The sequence below is a fragment of the Microcaecilia unicolor genome, chromosome 7 (genome assembly GCF_901765095.1).
Source record: "Microcaecilia unicolor chromosome 7, aMicUni1.1, whole genome shotgun sequence".
NCBI lineage: Eukaryota > Metazoa > Chordata > Amphibia > Gymnophiona > Siphonopidae > Microcaecilia > Microcaecilia unicolor.
Genome location: NC_044037.1, coordinates 10,923,692 through 10,945,041, shown reverse-complemented (window position 1 = coordinate 10,945,041; position 21,350 = coordinate 10,923,692). Strand labels below are relative to the sequence as shown.

The window sequence follows — 21,350 nt, the reverse complement described above, 5'->3', positions numbered from 1 at the left end:
GGAACTCATTGCCGGAGAAGGTAGTGACGGCAGCTGGCCTTGCTGAGTTTCAAGGGGGTCTGGACAGATTCCTGAAGGAAAAGTCCATTGATCATTATTAAATTTGGGGTTTTTTTTTGCCAGGTTCTTGGGGCCTGGATTGGCCGCTGTCGGAGACAGAGTGCTGGGCTTGATGGGCCTTTGCTCTTTTCCCAGCATGGCGGTGCTTATGTGCTTCAAAAAGGTGGTAAATAAATCCTAATAAAATAAATAAATAACTAGCTAGTCAGGTTTTTAGGATACATACAATGAAATACGTATGAAAAATGTGCATGCACATCTCTCTGGTATGTATTCCTTGTGGGTATTCTGAAAACCAGACTGGGTTGAACACCTGCTCCAGATTAAATTCCAAAGGAGTGCTGTTTTTGTTTAGTTCAGGGGTGTCCACCCTTTTCCCTTGCCCAATTAGGTACTCAGGATTCCCCCAATGAATTTGCATGAGATCTATTTGCATACAGTGCGTGGAACTAGATCTCATGTATATTAATTGGGGAAATCCTGAAGACCCAAATGGATTGCAGCCTTCGATGGCCCCAAGGCTGAACACTGACCTAGTTGCATTTGACTATTGGATAATGGCTATTTAATATTGTAGTTAGATCTCGCCCTCGCCTTTCAGTTACTGGGTGGGTTTTTATGGATGGATCAATTTGATGGGTACTGTGGGCCTGTTATATATATTTTGTAACGGAGCTAGAAAGGTAGACCAGAGTCGAATCATGATGGATACTGAGAGAAGAAGCCCTTTTCATTGGGTGCTGAGGTTTTAATGCCTGAGAAGTTGAACTACCTGCTGATTTCTAACCTAAAGTACAAATGCAAGCCTGACATGGACAGACAATTTCCATTCTTACGTCAGTCTCCCCCTCCCCCCCCACTTCACCGCAGTAATAGAAGAGAGTTTTAAAAAATTGCAGAGCTGGTTAAACACAACCTACAGCAGATGCAGTCACAATTACACTTTTTTTTGGGGGGGAGGGGGATTATATGAAACTGCCACCTTGTGGCTCATGCCTGTATTAGGATTTATTTACTGCCTTAAAAAAATTTTTTTTAAAGAAATGCACCCAAGGTGATGTACAGCAAGAACATGCACATAGGTAATAGGCAATTTCAGTAGTAAAAATATTCAATGAATGCATACGTTACTTAGTGTCAACTCGAAACACATTAACACATCCTAATAGAAGCATTGGGGGGGGGGGGGGGGTACCAGGAATTAGAAAATAAGGGGGCTAAAGACTGCACCCCATGTGAATCTGGAATGTCACCTTCAGGCCCTGTCAAAGCTGACAGTCACTCATGGTATGGCTGGAGCCATTGATCATGCTTAGTTCAGATTTCCTCCCGGTCCTTGGAGGATGTGACCAGTCCTTACGCAGAACTTTTTGATATAGAATCCCAGGTAGACAGTTTTATCTTCTAGAGCAGGGGGTTCTCAGTCCTCAGGATACGCCTAGCTAATTAGGTTTTCAGGATACCTACAGACAGCGAATATGCATACGATTTGCACAAACTACTTCCATTCCATGCAAATCTCTCTTATACATATTCATTGGGTATCCTGAAAACCTCACTGGTTAGGTGCGTCTCCCAGGACCGAGTTTTGAACCCCTATCCTAGAGCACTGCTTCCCCAACCCGTCCTTGGGTTTTGAGCATTTGAAGTGAATATGCAGGAGAGAGACTCAAACGAGACCAGCTTTATGGAGGGATGAAAGAATCCTTCCTGTCTGAAAGCTGACAACCTGCTGTAGTAGCCAGTTTTCTCCCCAAGGTATGAACTTGCATTTTGAAAATCTTTTGCATATTGTGTGAGCAGTTGTATAACAAAATTCTTGATGGTGGGCCGCCTGCTTTTGCAATCTGTCCCTAAAATCGAGTGTAGTACCGGAAGACTGGAGGGTAGCCAATGTTACTCCGATTTTTAAGAAGGGTTCCAGAGGAGATCCGGGAAATTATAGACCAGTGAGTCTGACGTCGGTGCCGGGCAAGATGGTGGAGGCTATTATTAAGAATAAAATTGCAGAGCATATACAAAAACATGGACTGATGAGACAAAGTCAGCACGGATTTAGTGAAGGGAAGTCTTGCCTCACCAATCTAATGCATTTTTTTGAGGGGGTAAGCAAACATGTGGACAATGGGGAGCCGGTTGATATTGTATATCTGGATTTTCAGAAGGCGTTTGACAAAGTGCCGCACGAAAGACTCCTGAAGAAATTGCAGAGTCATGGAATCGGAGGTAGGGTATTATTATGGATTAAGAACTGGTTGAAAGATAGGAAGCAGAGAGTAGGATTGCGTGGCCAGTATTCTCAGTGGAGGAGGGTAGTTAGTGGGGTCCCGCAGGGGTCTGTGCTGGGTCCGTTGCTTTTTAATGTATTTATAAATGACCTAGAGATGAGAATAACTAGTGAGGTAATTAAATTCGCCGATGACACAAAATTATTCAGGGTCGTCAAGTCGCAGGAGGAATGTGAACGATTACAGGAGGACCTTGCGAGACTGGGAGAATGGGCGTGCAAGTGGCAGATGAAGTTCAATGTTGACAAGTGCAAAGTGATGCATGTGGGTAAGAGGAACCCGAATTATAGCTACGTCTTGCAAGGTTCCGCGTTAGGAGTTACGGATCAAGAAAGGGATCTGGGTGTCGTCGTCGATGATACGCTGAAACCTTCTGCTCAGTGTGCTGCTGCGGCTAGGAAAGCGAATAGAATGTTGGGTGTTATTAGGAAGGGTATGGAGTCCAGGTGTGCGGATGTTATAATGCCGTTGTATCGCTCCATGGTGCGACCGCACCTGGAGTATTGTGTTCAGTACTGGTCTCCGTATCTCAAAAAAGATATAGTAGAATTGGAAAAGGTACAGCGAAGGGCGACGAAAATGATAGTGGGGATGGGACGACTTTCCTACGAAGAGAGGCTGAGAAGGCTAGGGCTTTTCAGCTTGGAGAAGAGACGGCTGAGGGGAGATATGATAGAAGTGTATAAAATAATGAGTGGAATGGATCGGGTGGATGTGAAGCGACTGTTCACGCTATCCAAAAATACTAGGACTAGAGGGCATGAGTTGAAGCTACAGTGTGGTAAATTTAAAACGAATCGGAGAAAATTTTTCTTCACCCAACGTGTAATTAGACTCTGGAATTCGTTGCCGGAGAACGTGGTACGGGCGGTTAGCTTGACGGAGTTTAAAAAGGGGTTAGATAGATTCCTAAAGGACAAGTCCATAGACCGCTATTAAATGGACTTGGAAAAATTCCGCATTTTTAGGTATAACTTCTCGGGAATGTTTTTACGTTTGGGGAGCGTGCCAGGTGCCCTTGACCTGGATTGGCCACTGTCGGTGACAGGATGCTGGGCTAGATGGACCTTTGGTCTTTCCCAGTATGGCACTACTTATGTACTTATGTACTTAAAGCTCTGTAAGCACTAAATCATGTCCTCAGAATATGCCACTGGGTAGCTTCTGGATAAGTTGAAAGGCAGTGTTGTTCAAAGTACTTAAACATACATTTTATATGTACTTTTACTTCATACTCTAGCGATTTTTTTTAAAAATGTGTTTTCATTGTGCTTTTGACTTCAGTTATTGCCTAATATAAAAGTACCACAACTACAGTGAATGCGAGTTTACTGCTCTGCAATTAAGTCCACTTTGCTTTTAGTAAAACTAAATTTTTGAAAATCACTGTCGCTTATAAAAGTTTGCTTGTGAGTCATTGATCGAGGACAGCTAAAAAGGTTCGACAACTGCATTAGCAGAAAGTGGGGTCTTCAGTCTGATATAAAGTTCTTTCAGATCAGGTCAGGCTGCAATATTACCGATGTCTTCTGATTGGGTCTGCAGGTTGTGATCAAGGGAATCTCTATGTGAAACACTTGCTTCTGTATGGCAAAACATTTGCATCAGAAGTACTGCATTTTTAATTGTTTATCTTTATCTTCGTTATCGTCATCATGCTGTCCAGTTACAAAGAAGGCTTTCACAAAGTCGGATTAATTGTCTGTTCTAACAGTTTTTTGTGTGATGACAAACTCTTGAGTATCTTTGAGAACTGATGCAAGAACATCAAATGTATGGGCACTCTTCGGTGTCAGCTATCGTTGTCTAGGGTTGGTCCCGGGGTCCACTTCACAGAGGCAGTGGGTTCCCAAAGAATGCGCAATCCTGACATTCGGTCTTAAGGGACAGACAAGCAGACTTCCTTTCCAAAGACTTTATCAATCCAGTGGGCAGTCGCTCCAACGTAAAATTTCCCATGGTATGATGAGCTGTCTGTGGTAGAGATGGAATGGCAACCGGCTTCAGATTAATCTCCACTTGAAAGTGACCCAACTCATCGCTGATCTGTTTGGTTGGAGACCAGTAACTAGGTCAACAAACGTAAGCAACGCTACCGTTCTCGTAGGTTGTACAGCAACATTTCGGATGAGATGGTCCTCTCGTTTGCATGAGGTTTGCAATAGCAAAACCGAACGCTCTACACCTGACTGCTTCAGTCACTTTGTCACCAATGAACGTTAATGCACAGCCACCTTATTTCTCACGCCAGAAATTTTATTTATTTATTTTATTGCATTTGTATCCCACATTCCCCCACCTATTTGCAGGCTCAATGTGGCTTACATAGATTTGTAGACATTATCGTAACAAGATATCAGATACAATTAGTAATGTGTAACGATCAAGGAAGGGAAGAAGGGAGTGATTAGGATAGTTGTATAAGGTGAGCTTTCATAATTGAGCGGGTTGGTGAGGTGCCTTAGAGTGATTATAGGTGTTCATTGTAGGCCTTGTTGAAGAAGAATGTTTTCAGAGATTTTCGGAAGATAGTTGTTTCGTTGATTGCTTTCAGGTCTGCGGGTAATGCATTCCATAACTGCGTGCTCTTGTACGAGAAGGTAGTGGCATGCATCAGTTTGTACTTCAGTCTTTTGCAGCTGATTATCAAACTTAGTCTATAATTTACTCTATCATTTATGAACTTTAATATAATACCACTTTGTATTTCTCATTCCGGAATGGCGATCGCCATTACGGCATTATGTAAGCCACATTGAGCCTGCAAAAAGGTGGGAAAATGTGGGATACAAATGCAACAAATAAAAAAATATGAAAATCCTGTTCCTGATTTTGCTGTTTCATTTGGTTTACTGAGGAATCGTTATTTACATCTACTACTACTGAACATTTCTATAGCGCTACTAGACTTACGCAGCGCTGTACAAATTAACATGAAAAGACAGTCCCTGCTCAACAGAGCTTACAATCTAAATTGGACAGACGAACAGACAGCTAGGGGTGGGGAAATTGCAGTGGTAGGGGTGATAAGTGAGGGTGTTGAGTAAGAGAGTCATGGTTAGGAGTCGAAAGCAGTAGCAAAGAGGTGGGCTTTAAGCCTAGACTTGAAGACAGCCAGAGACTGAGCCTGACGTACTGGCTCAGGGAGTCTATTCCAGGCATAGGGAGCAACGAGATAGAAGGAACGGAGCCGGGAGTTAGCAGTGGGGGAGAAGGGGAACGACATGAGACATTTACCCAGCGAATGGAGTTCACGGGGAGGAGTGTAGGGAGAGATGAGAGCGGAAAGGTACTGAGGAGCTGGGGTGATTTAACCAGAGCTGACATTGTGATGTCATAATGCCTCAGTCCACCAATGCCTAAGAGCCAACCTCATCAGTGATGTCACAATGGCTTGACTGTCCTATACTTGGCTCATACTACTACTACTACTACTATTAAACATTTCTATAGCGCTACTAGACTTACGCAGCGCTGTACAAATTAACATGAAAAGACAGTCCCTGCTCAACAGAGCTTACAATCTAAATTGGACAGACGAACAGGCAGCTAGGGGTGGGGAAATTGCAGTGGTAGGGGTGATAAGTGAGGGTGTTGAGTAAGAGAGTCATGGTTAGGAGTCGAAAGCAGTAGCAAAGAGGTGGGCTTTAAGCCTAGACTTGAAGACAGCCGGAGACTGAGCCTGACGTACTGGCTCAGGGAGTCTATTCCAGGCATAGGGAGCAGCGAGATAGAAGGAATGAAGCTGGGAGTTAGCAGTGGGGGAGAAGGGGGACGACAGGAGACATTTACCCAGCGAACGGAGTTCACGGGGAGGAGTGTAGGGAGAGATGAGAGCGGAAAGGTACATCTCACTTCCACTTTTAATTTTTAACTGCAAGCATCAGATGTAACTGAGTAAAAGTAGTAAAAATGTGTGAAATTATTAGTTTAGTAAGTAACAAATACTTTTACTTGTAAAGTACAGAACAACAAAACGTTTACTTAAGTACAGTAACTAGTTACATTTACTTAGTTACTGTTCAACACTGTTGAAAGGAGCTGACTTCTTGAAAACTCACTGGCAAAATGGGTAGCAGTGTGGCAAGTGCTTGGAGTGATTAAATCAGGGTGGGCAACTCCGGCCCTCGAGGGCCACAGTTCCATAATGAACATATGTGCATACCTTACCTTGATTTGTACCTGCCTTTTTCAGGGCACAGACCGTACAAGTCTGCCCAGCCGTATTTCCCGCCTCCCAACCACCAGTCCCGCCTCCCATCACCGGCTCTGGCACAGACCGTATAAGTCTGCCCTCCACTATCCTCGCCTCCCAACCACCAACCTCTCTTCCCCCACCTGCTCCGCCACCCAATTTCGGCTAAGCTTCTGAGGATCCATTCGTACTGCACAGGATTCCTTTATGCACATCCCACGCATGTTTGAATTCCGTTACCGTTTTCATCTCCACCACCTCCCGCGGGAGGGCATTCCAAGCGTCCACCACCCTCTCCGTGAAAAAATACTTCCTGACATCTTTTTTTGAGTCTGTCCCCCTTCAATCTCATTTCATGTCCTCTCGTTCTACCGCCTTCCCATCTCCGGAAAAGATTTTTTTGCGGATTAATACCTTTCGAGTATTTGAACGTCTGTATCATATCACCCCTGTTCCTCCTTTCCTCCAGGGTATACATGAGAATATGCATGAGTGATTTGCATATACTGCTTCCATTGTATGCAAGTGTTTAGCTACAGTATAGTATTGGACCACAGAATGAGATGTGGTAGAAGGAAATGTGCTTTTTACTGCTTCACAGGCTCTGTTAGCCAACAGTCTGTCCTGCTGCTTATTCTCAATTGATTGAGATTCCTCTGTTATCTTGAGTAGGTTAGTATACAGGGAAAATTCCTTTCATCCGGACTCTCCTGGGAATGCCAGAGGCTCCTCTTCCAAGATGTCTCAGGAATGTAAGGAGGTGATAACTGTGTCAGGCACCCAATGCCTCCAGCTGCTCTTCAACCAAGAGGGGTGTGCTTGCTGTCTGCCTGATCTACACAATTGACCACCCAAGAGCGGTTTAGTTAGTGTCACTGAGGCCCTCATGATCAAAAGTCAATGCGAGCGCACAAGCCCATTATCGCCGTTTTTGCGTACGCTTTTAACAATGTGGGATGATCAACGTGGTTACCGCTGTAAACTGCAAGCGCGCCAGGCACTAGCGCACAGGACATTTAAATGTAGTCAATCTCATGTAAATGAGGTCATTTTTTATTCCTCACGGATGATCGAAAAGTAGCGCCTCATGAACAGAGTTGTTGAACGGCGCTATGCCGAAAAACAGTGCCGCAGAATGCCAGGTCCTAGCTGGCGTTCTTGTGACGCTGGTCCCATCAACCCCCCCCCCCCCCCCCCAAAAAAAAAAGGTCATTTCCTCTTCTTTCCTGCACGTGGGCCGGAAGTGCAAGCTGGAAAAAATCAGAGCACGCGTTATTCTGAGTGGGGGAGTAATTTGTTTGTACTGCTTTTGTCAACTTTTCTTTTTTGCGATGTGTGATGGTGGTATATCAGTAGTGCTTGCCTGCTATTGCAGGGAAATGATAAATAAAAATACACGATCGTAAATTAAATTGTAAATAAAATACCCTAGAAGAAAACAAAATAATGCATAGCCACCTCGATCAACGGACAACCGTTGTTTTACAACAAGCACCCCTACGCACATGCGTGCTGTTGTAGCCTAGCGCGTCTGATTAGTGCGCATGCGTCCTGGCCACTTAGCTTAATTTTACTACACTGTCTACAGGGATTAGCGCCGCTACACCGCTTCATATTTTTGCCTATATTAACTTCTGATCATGCCATACCGCTACACCATGCTACTACGGCGTTGGAACAGCGATATTTCTAGAGCTCTATCTAAAATAGCGCCGGGGTTTGATCATGAGAGTCTGAGATCCTACATTGAGCTCAGAGCTTGCTGTGTTCAGGGGATTTTATCCTGCTTTAATTGGAGCTGATCAGATGTGATTTTTACTTTTTAGATGAAATGTTGAAGAGTTTGCGTGCATTTTCAAGTAGCAGTTAAATGCATTGGTGGGGGTGGTGGTGGTCCAATTCCCCCTCTACCCCCAAGCTAATGGCGCTAGTTTCTGCTCAGTAGGGCTGCTCTGGGTGAGAGCCAGTCACTGCTCTGCCCTGCAAGAGGGTTCAGTGCTGCTGTGAAATGAATGTTGAACTGAGTGCATTATTCTGTTGCCGTTTTCGTGCCAACGTACAAGCAGTAAAGTTGTTACTAGCTCCATGCCCACAGCGTGGCATTTCTAACTTGCCCCTGAGTAGATTAGTAATGAGCCCCATTAAGAAGAAAGCGTCTTATGGTGGGTCCTGCTGTTAAAATTATATAACCTCTTCACAAGTGGAGGAGTGGCCTAGTGGTTAGAGCAGTGATGGGCAACCTTTTGAGCTTCGTGTGTCAAAATTCACCAAAAAACCGAGCATAACTCGGGTGGTGTGTCACTTCGAGAAAAAAACCATAATTTTGCGATATTTATAGTTTAAATAACAAAAATGTACAATTGTAATATATAACTGTATTTAATAAACCAAAAACTAATTATTTAACTTACCTGCTTAGTGACTTCTTTGTTCATCTGTCAGTCTGTTTCTTTTGTTGGTCTTGACATTATTTAACTTGTGTGGGGTGCCGTGAACTAAGATAAGTGAGGGGGAGGGGGAATTCTTTAACTAATCTGCCTATTAGTGACTTTTTTGTTGCTGAATTTCATTGGCTAAATCTTCAATTGATATTTCTACTGAGTGGTAACTCAGATATTCTCTTAATAATTGCATCTTTATTCTGCATATCGTGAAATAGAACTGGTGCACATCTTAGGAGAGTTTCTTTAATAAATTCTCCCTCACTGAGTGCTTTTCCATGCTGAGCTATGGAGTGAGCAATGCTCAAACTTGCAGATGTTAAATTTGTAGAACCTTTTACAAATGTAAGGATGGAATTAGATTGGCTCTTATAAAAGTGTAGCTGCCTGGAAATGTATTCCTTCCTTTCATCCTCACTTTTTTTCAAGAGCTGGGAATGATTAGTTTCAAAATGTATATTTATATTCCACGTTCTGCTTACTACCGTTTCAGTACATAGAACGCAAAATGATCTGCCATTTTTTTTCTATAATGCCATACATCTCGGTCCATGTCTCTTGATAGGGTCGGCTACTGCTACTACCACTTCCTTTACTTAACCTTGGTTTTTTATTTTTTGGGTTCTCCATCAGGGGGGCAGTGACAGAAGATAGAATTATAGATAGCCTGTTAGCCCTGCAGGCAATTAGGGGTTAACTAGCCTAACTGACCACCTTATGTAAATTAAGACGGCTGCCGCTATTTCTAATGGCGGGAAACGGCACCCATAGCACATGCCCTCGCCTCTCCCAGCCTCCCCCTCACCTATATCAGTAATGATGGTCAATTAGAAATCCACGACACCCCAGAACAGTAGATTGGATGATGGTTGCTGTGGTTATGTGGTAATGGCGATCACAGGGCCCCCAGAGATGCGTCCCCCACGGCATTCCGCTGCTCTCTGCTCCGCCGGCCGGAAGTGAGGTCAAAGATCCCCTAACGGCCATGCAGGAGCCGGGGCAGAGGGAGCAGCAGGGAGGGAACAAGCGGAGGACTCGGAGGGAGCCAATAGGAGCGCACACGGCACCCCCCCAGTGGGTAAACATGCACCGGGGGGGGGGGGGTGATTTCGCCGGGGGGAGGTCGCGCTGCACCTGGGGGGGGGGGGCGCATCGGCGATCCGCCCCGGGGAACGCCGCTGCTTCTCTGTATGCGGCCACATGCGGCCGCGTGTCACCGAAAATGGCTACGCGTGTCATAGGTTCGCCATCAGGGGGTTAGAGCAATGGTCTTGCAAGCCAGAGGTGGCTGGTTCAAATCCCACCGCTGCTCCTTGTGATCTTGGGCAAGTCACTTAACCCTCCATTGCCCCAGGTACAAACTTAGATCATGAGTCCTCCTGGGACAGACAAATATCCAGAGTACCTGAACGTAACTCACCTTGAGCTACTAATGAAAAAAGTGTGAGCAAAATATAAATAAATAAATAAATACTTTCTATATCTGCAGTAGGGCTTTTCTTTTGGAAAGGTTAGCATACATCTTAATCCATCGTTTCTAAAGGGGGCATCGTTTTGCCTTCAGGTTATACACTTACATGCCAGATGGGTCCTGCTACTGGTGGGGAGGTGGTCATTTCACCGCACTAGTGCCTGAACTCTACAACATGGTACTTCAGGCCAAAACATTTAGATTATCAGGAGCTGTATTTGTTGTTTCTAAAAACCCAGTGCAGTAACAAGTTTACTGAAACTAAACATCAAACCTGTGTAGTCTCAAAATATGAGTTGTAGTAATGTAGACCCCCTAGTGGTGCAGTAGTGTATTACAGTTGCACTTGCAGAGCTGTCATGGTCCAGACAGGTTCCTCAAACTTCACTCCGCCAAAGGATTTGACAAGGAGAAATTATTATGGGATAGTAAGTTTGATCATTAGAATACGTGTTACATTTTTAAAAAACTGGATAGTAGATGTTAAAATTCCAGCTAGTGTTGAAAGATAGTTATACTTCAATAGGCTCAAGGATATCAGAGTAACTAATCTAAATGTTCAGTTAACAGGTCAGTCAAAGTACATTTTCACACACTATTACTCTTAATTAAACTCCACTTGTGCAATGCAGCTCACATATAACATAGTAACAATAAAGTACCTCGTCTGTCACTATTACTAAGTCTGTGTGTACAATGTCGAAGGGGTAGAATGTATCTTTGCTAGCTCGTGCCTCTCTTGCACTGGGTACCTGTGGTGGTTGGTCTCTGTCCCATCTCTTCTTGAAGGTGCTCAGCTCTTCAGTGCAGGAACTTACTACACTAACTCAAACTGGAAAACCCTGGCTCCCTCTTCTTGTGTATGCACTCTAGTCTTAGTGTCGTCTTTTGGCAGGGAAAGCTGTGTATAGCTGTCTAGATTTAAATAAAAAGATAGGGATACCTTGCTTATCTCCCTCCCCCCCTCTCCCGTATGCATATATCTCTAAACCCCTTCCTCAGGGCAAGGGCTCGAATGCAGGGGCAGGCTCTTGGGGTCGGGCTTCTTCCATGGGTTTGGGGGCCCCAGCCATGCAGCTCCCCTTGGGGCTTCTCTCTAGCCCAGTATGCCCTGTTTCACTCTGCCCAGGTCAGACTGGCTCTATCTCTGTGCCTTTTTTCCTCCTCCAGGCCCTGTTTAGTACTTCCCAGCCCTCGCAGCCCACACACCAGCACTCTTCTGTTGCCAGGACTAGCCAGCTCTCCAGGTTTGTCTGCCGCTTTCTTCTGCCCCCAGACTTTCTTGTAGCTCCTGTTGCCTGTCTCCTCTTGTGTGCCTGTTTGCCTGCAGCCCCCTCTTTGCCCATACTTGTTTGAACTGCTCAGCGGGGGTTCCCCAGCTCCTGCCCACTTCCAGGGCTGCTCCTCTCCTTCTACCCTCTGGTGCTATTTTCACACCAATCCAGGGGCTCCTGCTTCCTCTCCTCTCCTTCCCTATTGGCTCCATCCTGTAGATGCATGCCAGTCGCGTATGCATGGCTCCTGGCTCGTCCCTGCCGGCCTGCCTCCTTTCCTTGCAGCATTGGTGACTGCTGCCTGGAAGCTACAGCTTCCTGCCCTGGCACTCTCTAGCTTTGGAACTGCCCCACAGCCCAGGGTGCAGCCATGACCTTCTGCCTGAAACACTTCCCGGGTTCACAGGGCAGCTGTGTTCTCTCCTCATTTTGGCTTCCAGAACTGGCAGCCTGCACTAGCAGGCCTCCCACCTGTCCCCTGCTTTCTGGAGCCTCTGGCACCCCCCCCCCCCCCCCCATGCTGGCAACAGCCCCCGGTTGATTTACATTTTTTTCTCTATATTTACACAAACATCATACATCCACCAACACGGGCTGAAAACCGTAGAAGCAAATTTTTGTTTTTAACACTGTGGCCATAACCCACATGTACCATTAGCTGCTAGTAATCCTTATTTTCTTTTTCCATCCACATTGTAACAAATGTCTGTCAAATGCTTTGAGTTATTTTCCACCAACACTGAACGCTTGTTAAATGCTTTGAGATGTTCATGGAACAGTCGCATCCGTTACTAGTCGCAATTCAGCTGGTGATATGTGCCACCCAGTGGGAGCAGCTACTGAAGATGCGATCGTGCATTTCACTTAAACCTTCTGATGAGTTGGGACTGTCCTGTAGACGGCCTTCGCAGGATGATCAATTCTCCGTATAGCAGTGGTAACTGAGGCCTTGTTGCTGATTCTTCAGGTGTCATGCTGCACAAATGGGGAGGGGGAGGGGCTGGCTCCCCACGCCCTACACGTTGCCTCTTAATTCTTTTGCCGTGGGGCTTATGCTTTTGGTTAGAAACCAGAAGCACGTATGAGGGCACATCTCCAAAAGGTCTTACACAACTAACGGATGATGTACCCTGGCGTCTGCTCTGGAGCTAAGCGTCAGGCAGTAACCCCCCCCCCCCCACACACACACAGACACTCCATGGCATGGCATTGTCTAACCCTGTTTGGATCAATTTCTTGATGCATTGTAAAGGCAGTTTTTGTAGTGGCAGCTAGATATGCTTTAAATGAGATGTGTCCATCAATCGGTGATAGGGGTAAGGCTTGAAATTATTTAGTCAAAATATCATACACAGACCTACCTTACTGCTCACTAATAATGATAACTCAAAAACCAAAACTAGCAGTACTGTAGTGTCTATATTGAAAAGGGGGAAAAGTCTCAACTGTTGCGGCAACAACTCACGAAAATTGGTTGCATGCAAAAAAAAGTCATCGACTAAAAAAAAAACAACATATATGTCAGGGCAACAGTTGTCACATATAGGCTCCCCGCAAGGAGCGAGTTGCATTAAATGTAGTCAAACCCCACATACATTGTTCCATGCGTTTTGGGCATGTCCAGGGGTACGGGCTTTCTGGACACAGGTTGAGAGATTCTTGTCCCGGATGCTAGGTTCATCAGTAACAGGAACTTGGGATCACTATGTATTGGACACGAAAAGGGCCTTCAGGACACACTCGGCGGGGGCACGTACCTTATGCCGTAAGCTTAGCTTGGTGGCGCGGAAGACTGTTCTGCAGTATTGGACGGCTCCGGAGTCGCCGGCTTACTGGCACTGGGAAAATCAGATACACCTTCTAGCCACATGGGAAGCACGGGAGGCTAGGGGCTCCCCGAAGAGATATGCACATTTTAAACAGATATGGGGCCCTTATTTGGAGGCATTAAGCCCTAGAGGACGTAGTATACTACTTAATTGGCATAATGCGACACCCTGAAGGTTAAAGATAATTCTGATCACACATATTCTGTAGTCAAAAGACAGCGGGGGGGAAGGAGTAAACAAATGGATGGTATCATTGGAAAGAAGAGGGAGGGAGGGGAGGGGTGGGGGGAGGAGGGTGAAAAGGGGGGGGGGGGGAAATAATGTTGGATGCTGATGATGATCACAGACGACAATTGGCTTTGTAGATTCATATGTGCAAAATTTTATTTCTGTATCGGTTGATCAATAAAAATGTTGAAACATTAAAAAAAAAAAAAACCCCTGTAACTTTTTACATTTTTAGATTTTTTTTTAGGTTTTTTTTTAAATATATATACTTAAATCTCACGGACTCTGTTTATGCATCCTTATTTTTCTTAAATCGCAATCTTTCATACAGTGTATGAATACACGTATTTGAATAATGCGCTCCAGCTTGCGTGTTGATTCCAACGGTCCCGTTTCGGTATTCTTCTTCAGGGAACCATAGCGCAAGACATTTGATGATTACTGATGCTTCACAGAGCATCCTCTGTCCCAGTCAAATGCATGTTTTGATCCTGTTTGAATGGAAGTAGAGCTACCATTTTCAATCATAACCTTCTTTGCCTTGTTTTTAATGTCCTCCCCCACTCCCCACCTTAATCCAGTATTTGCAGTAACGGTCCCTGGGACCTCACAGCTGTAGGATCAGGGAAGAGGCTCTCTTGTGTTTGGCCCCAGGTTTTACCACTGAGCAATTGTGGGTCTCTGAGTGTCTACCGGAACTGCTGGACACCACCTCCCACAACATTCCCAGTCCTGGCCAGTCACTTGAGCAGAGGATCTGAACCGTGACTCAGACTTGGGGCTTTTCAGCCTGGGTTGGGGAATTGCTGAGTGCAGCTTGGCACCTTCTGCTTTAAGGGATTTATTCAAGGTTGATAAGTGGCCTAGTTCTTTGAGCTGCTGGATTAAGATCACTTCTGTTACTTTGGTCCATGCAGAGAAAGATCCAGCAGTCCATTCAGTCACCACTGTCCTGCTGTGAACAGGAATACCCCACACTATTAAGCATCATGTGTATTCAAATCGCTTTCTTTTGTATGCTTTCCTGCTGGGTAGATGAGCACCCAGCACACCCCATTTAAGTCTAGATTTCTATACACTTGATTAAGGAAGTAGCAGTATTACTGTGGCGGCATCCTGAGCATCTGGCCTTGTCGGATGGTATCCTATCGCCAACTTCCCTAGGAAGTTCTAACCTGCTGACATCAACCGAACTACATGGCCTGCACTGGTGCTGTCTTTTTTTTCCCTCAGCTGAGGATCTTCTGTACTTAATTCATGGCACCTTTTGAGTTATTCTTTTAGCCCTTTTCCATATGCGTTTATCTTCTTCCAGCTTGGTCATGACTTTTCCTCCCCATGTTCTACAACTTCCTTTCCATTAAAGCTTAATTTTGTATTCACTTTATGAGATATATTAGTATCTTCCTATCGCTAACATGTCGGCCATTTTAGCTTTTGTAAGACTTCAGCAGATTTCTTTGGTACCATTTTGGTAGTCCCTAGATTATCTACACTCCAGCCTTCCAGTTGGCCTGATTTCTTTCAGATCTGACCACCACTTTCTTACACTGCTTTTAACAGTCATTGGAGATATACAGACATCCAAGCAAAAGGGAGACTGGGTGTCTGTATATCTTAGCATCTCCCCCCCCACCACCCCAATAAAATCATGTACTATACACTCAGGTCTTCATCCCCACCATCTCTGTATTTTGAGCAGAGAATTCATTGCCATGTTAGCTCTCTTGGATATGTGGAAATATTGGTCAACCACCAAATTGTAAGACATTGATGCTCGTTAAATACCTTATTGCACTACCTTAAAATGTATCGCCTAAAACTTGGTGTTTGACTCCAATTTCTGTATAGTCTTTTCATACTTCTATTGCCAAGTAGCAACCACTCAGCCTTTAAGGCTCACTGTCCCATTCTGTTTAAGGGGCAAAATGCTTAGTGAGTACTTTTAGGTTGTTGCTGCTTTCGTGTACTTTTGGACACGTCTGTTCTGCCCATCTTTTCTTATTTTTTTTTTTCATCTTCAGTGTGATTATATAAAGGAAAATACCAAAGCTTAGATTTTGGTGTTAACTGCAAAGAGATAGATGCCTCCCTCCAAACTCCTTAGCAATAGTACGCTCGGACCCTGGCGAGCAAAGTGCCAGGATTGATTCCAGAGGTACCTAGGTGGTGGCATCTTCAGTGGTTTGTGTGTGAACAGTTTGATACCACTCGCAGTTAGCCTTCAGCATGCCATGGGTGCGTAACTGCAGGAAGATGTGCTACTCACGCCCTTATTGAATGGTGCTTAGGACGCTACTACACAAGGGGATATTTGAGCGGCACATGTGTGTAAGGGTCCACAGCCCACTCAGCTTGTAGAATAGTAGACATACTTGCCACAGTTAAAATTAGCCACTTTTTGCTTGCCATTGACCTGGTATGTGAGTAGATTTCCTCAGACTCCGCCTGCCAAATTTTGAAAATGCTACAAATCAGTACTTTTCCTTAGATTTCTCCTACATCAGAACTAAATGTTGGAACTCTCTCCCTAAATGATAGATTCCATTCTAATTAAATGCAATTTCAAAATAAGTTAAAAGCTCGTCTCTTTACGAACTCATTTCAGATTTCTTAACATTCGTCTAATTAACTGGTCGACAACCTTATCCTTCTGCTTGTATTTTGTCTTTTTTATGAAATTGTGCATGGTGTTAACCCTTTTATTAATCTGCTATTCCTTGTTCTTCAATCCGAATATATTATGACCGATGTAATTTTTCATTCTAGATTTATTCAATCTATATTGTAAGCCACATTATCCCCAAAAGTCTTGCGTTCACAAATAAATATACTAGTATTTTATCATGGTACCTGGGTGCAGCAGTGGAATGCCTCGAGTTATACAGTTTGCTCCCATAGTGCGTAACCTGGGACCAGGGGAGATGTGTTGGTTTTTTTATTTTTTTTCCTGGAGGCTAATTACATCTGTTTCCATGTTACAGATCAATGTACGAGTGACCACCATGGATGCGGAGCTGGAGTTTGCTATCCAGCCCAACACCACAGGGAAGCAGCTTTTTGACCAGGTGAGTGCTAAGCGGAACAACCTGGGACATCTGTCCCGTATAGCATTGGAGGGAGAATGCAAACATACCTATGCAGATCAGAAAGGAAAGCAAAACCTGTAAATAAGACTTGAATAAAAGATTAACAGACTAATTAATTTAATATATATGTTAAACTTGTGGAACTGAGCAGTTGCTGTTTGGAAAGATTATACAAAACGGTCAAACTTTGGGGGGGGGGGGGGGGGGGGGCAGAGTGTCTTTCTAAAAACAGAACTGTACCGAGTTTCAGTGCATGTGTCAGTGGGGGTGGAGGGGGGGAGGGGGGGAGAAGGAACTGAGGAAGATGGTTCGGAATTGGACCACACAGGACCAGGGTCTGCAGAAAAATATGCCCAGTATGACATCAGCACAGAAGCACCGATACCTCAGCATAACACTTAGGAAGGGTCCATTAGACCAATTCCTGGTCCCCTGTCCTCTTGGATGCAGAGGGGTCAAATGATTCCATGAGATGTGCTCCATATGTTTTCCTATCTATGCTGGGCTGGTTCTTAAAGGTTCAGATGTCTTAGTTTTTGTTGCCACTGGATCCCAAGATATCTAGTCTTGATTTACTTGCAGGATAAGAGCAGGTGGTGAATGAATCATGTAATTTGCTACTAGTTATTCGACTACTTCCACCTAGTGGTAAAATCTCTGCAAGAAAAAGTACCTGTATATCAAACATATAAACGGCGAGTGACCGACTCACTCGCAAATGCACAGTAGAGACTTCCCTCTCTGTCCCGCCCCCGCGTCAATACGTGATGACGAGGGCGGGACAGAGAGGGAAACTGCACCGCCGAGGTTGATACCGCTCCCCCCCGCCCACCCGAGGTCGCCGCTACCGTTAACCCCCCCCCCCCCCCACACACACACACACACCCGGCCCGGGCCCTCTCTCCGCTACTAAACTTACACATCCATTCGCCGGAACGCAGCACGCACATCAGCTGAGCTGCCGTCGGCCTTCCTTCCCTGCCTGTGTCCCGCCCTCGCTGACGTTATGTCACAGGAGGGCGGGACACAGGCAGAGAAGGAAAGGCCGACGGTAGCTCAGCTGATGTGCGTGCTGCGTTCCGGCGAATGGATGTGTACGTTTAGTAGCAGAGAGAGAGAGGGCCCGGGCCGGGTGGAGGGATGGCGGCGACTCCGGGGGGGGGGGGGACGGTAGCGGTGGCGACCTCACGGGGAGGGAGGGAGGGAGGGGGAAGGAAGGAAAACCCCAATACCAGCCCGTTTTTACGGGCTCAACGGCTAGTAATATATAAACTGCTTTGGTTGAACCACAGAACAGGCTGCAAGTATATCAAATATATTATCCTTATCCATAACTGTTTCTGTGACACCCTGTGGTACAACTGTAAAATCCTCAGGCCTGATTATTCAAAAGGGTTAAACTGGGCGGAAGAGGCTCCCAGTTAGCGTGGTTTAACTGGATGAGTTTAGAAGGGATATTCAGCAGCGCTCTCTGATTACCACGACACGGTCCAGGGGCAACGCTGGGATTTAGCTGGCTAGCGGTAATATTCAGTCTGCGAAACAGGTAAGGAAGCAAAGCAGATAGACTGCCCTGACTTATCTGCTGAACTACCTGAGCCCTGGTCTGAATATCAGCTGGATCTCGGGTAACTTCAGGTAGCAGCGTTGATTGCAGGTATTTAATATCAATGCCCAGATTTGGCTCTGGATTGAATATCTGGACATAATTCAGCTCATGGTGGTCGATGGCTTAAAAATTAACTGCTGTGGACTGAATGTTGGCCTCCACGACTTCAAATATGATGGTGACATCTAATGGTTAAATGTATTACTTGGTTTCATTTTATTTTATTTTTTTCCATACAATGTTTAGAAACCGATTCATTGAATTTTTAGGAAAGGAACGGAAAGCAAATCTGAGAATGATAGAATGCCTTTGTATCACTCCGTGGTACGACTGTACCTCGAATACTGTGCGCAAATTCTGGTCATCACATCTTAAAGATATAGTGGAATTAGAAAAGATGGAGAAGAGTGACAAATGGTAAAGTGGGACAACATCCCTGTGAGGAAAGGCTAAAGGGGCTAGGGCTCTTCAGCTTGGAGAACAGACTGCTGAGGGGGAGATATGATAGAGGGTCTGTAAAATAACAAGTGGAGTGGAACGGGTAGACATGAATCGTTTGTTTACTCTTTCCAAAAATACTAGGACTAGGGGGCATTCAGTGAAGCTACAAAGTAGTAAATTTTAAAACAAATCTGAGAAAATATTGTCTTAAAAGCAGGTAGCTTAGGGTTTAAAAAAGGTTTGGATAATTTTCTAAGATGGACTTGGGGAAAATCCACTGCTTATTTCTAGAATAAGTTTTATTAATATTTGACATACTACCCCTGAAACAATTCTTCAATATAAAGAAAAGAGAAGAGAAAAGAGGGATAATGGGTAATACATTAACATGGGGAGTAGGGATGAAGGAACAGGAAAGGGTGACTAGCTGGACTGGGCTGTCCACCATCGAATGTAAAGGCGAAAGGTCATATACCATAAACATCTTTAAGTGGATTTTCAAACCAGCCTTGAATCTTGCTAGGCTCGTTTTTAACCATAGATCAATTGGAAGAGCGGGGCCTACCATGGTGAAGATAGGGGTGCAGTCAAAAGCATGGATAGCGCGAAGCAAAGGAATGGCAAAATGATGAGCTAGTGTTGGAGGAGGGGAATATGCAGTAAGCAAATAGGGTATGCCCGAGTGATGAATCTTGTTAATCAACGTAACATAGTAACATAGTAGATGACGGCAGAAAAAGACCTGCAAGGTCCATCCAGTCTGCCCAAGAAGATAAATTCATATGTGCTACTTTTTTATTTGTACTGTCCTCTTCAGGGCACAGACCATATAAGTCTGGCCAGCCCTATCCCCGCCTCCCAACTACCAGTCCCGCCTCCCACCACCAGCTCAGGCACAGACCGTATAAGTCTGCCCAGCACTAGCCCCGCCTCCCAACTACCAGTCCCGCCTCCCACCACCAGCTCAGGCACAGACCGTATAAGTCTGCCCAGCACTAGCCTCGCCTCCCAACCACCAGCTCTGCCACCCATTCTAGGCTAAGCTCCTGAGGATCTCCAGGCATGAATTCAGGAGCTCAGACAAGCTCAAGTGATTGTAAATCTGTTTTACTCTTTTGGGATCTTGCCCCAGGTACTTGTGAAGATTGGCCACTGTTGGAAACAGGATACTGGACTTGATGGACCTTTTGGTCTGTCCCAGTATGGCAAAGCTTATGATATTATATAATATATTCTTACCAGCCACCTTCAGATCACACACTTCAGCCACCAAATGGAGAAAGCGTGGCTCATGAATTCTTTACAACCCGTGTGTGTTGTGTTGTGGGGGGGGGGGGTTTCCCTGCTGTCCTAGTCTTACTGCAGGCCATGGTTGAGGTACTTGAGCAGCAGATCTGGTTGGAAATTTTGGTTTTTGAATAGTAGATGTTGAAGCAGATGACATAACATAGTAACGTAGTAAATGACGGCAGATAAAGACCTGTATGGTCCATCCAGTCTGCCGAACAAGATAAACTCAATTTTACATGGTATGTGATACTGAGGTCTTGATGGAGGAAAACCTCACACCGTACAGGGTCTTCACTTGTAATTTTAGTTCTAATCTTTAGCTATCATGGATCTATTTTCCCCTTGCTTTTGAGACTTCACTATAGAAAATCATGCCTGGATGTTTTTCTCTTTGCTACTTCAGGTATCTGGCCTCGTTTGGGTCCTGTCATCTCAACATAACTACAAACCGGCAACCATAAACACCTCAGGTCATACACTCCCTATTTCAGACAGCCTAAAAATACTCAGAGTCACAATCGACCGCAACCTGTTCTACTCAATGTGGAAACTCAAAACGAATAAAACCTTTCTTCCCAAGGGATATCTTTTTAAACTAACACAATCAATGGTCCTTAGCCGTGCAGATTACTGCAACGGAATCTATGCGGGATGTAAAGAACAACTCACAAAAAAACTCCAGACCGCCCAAAACACAGCAGCCAGACTGATATATGGTAAAACACGATTCAAAAGCGCTAAACCCCTTCGAGAAAAGCTGCACTGGCTCCCAATCAAAGAACGGATCATCTTCAAAATCTGCACATTGGTCCACAAAATCATCTACGGCGTAGTCCCAGGATACATGACAGACCTTATAGATCTACCAACAAGGAACAGACTCGGATCAGCACGATCATACCTAAACCTACATTACCCAAACTGTAAAGGACTTAAATACAAAGCTACTTATGCATCTAGCTTCTCCTACATAAGCGCACAACTATGGAATGGACTCCCGTATGCTGTGAAAACAATACATGACCACCTAAATTTCAGGAAGTCATTAAAAACTCACCTCTTCAAAATAGCTTATTCCAACGATCCAACATAAATCCCCACACCCTGCAACACAACATAATCAAAGATCGTACTG

At 44.9% G+C, this 21,350-nt stretch overlaps 1 protein-coding gene across 1 annotated transcript in view; it reads left to right on the top strand.

The window, feature by feature from the left end:
- MSN (moesin) overlaps window positions 1-21,350 on the top strand; it is a 172,960-nt gene that overhangs the window by 88,233 nt on the left and 63,377 nt on the right. The window contains exon 2 of the mRNA XM_030208847.1: window positions 16,771-16,854. Coding sequence (XP_030064707.1) covers window positions 16,771-16,854 — 84 coding nt within the window. The remainder of the gene's footprint in view (window positions 1-16,770; window positions 16,855-21,350) is intronic.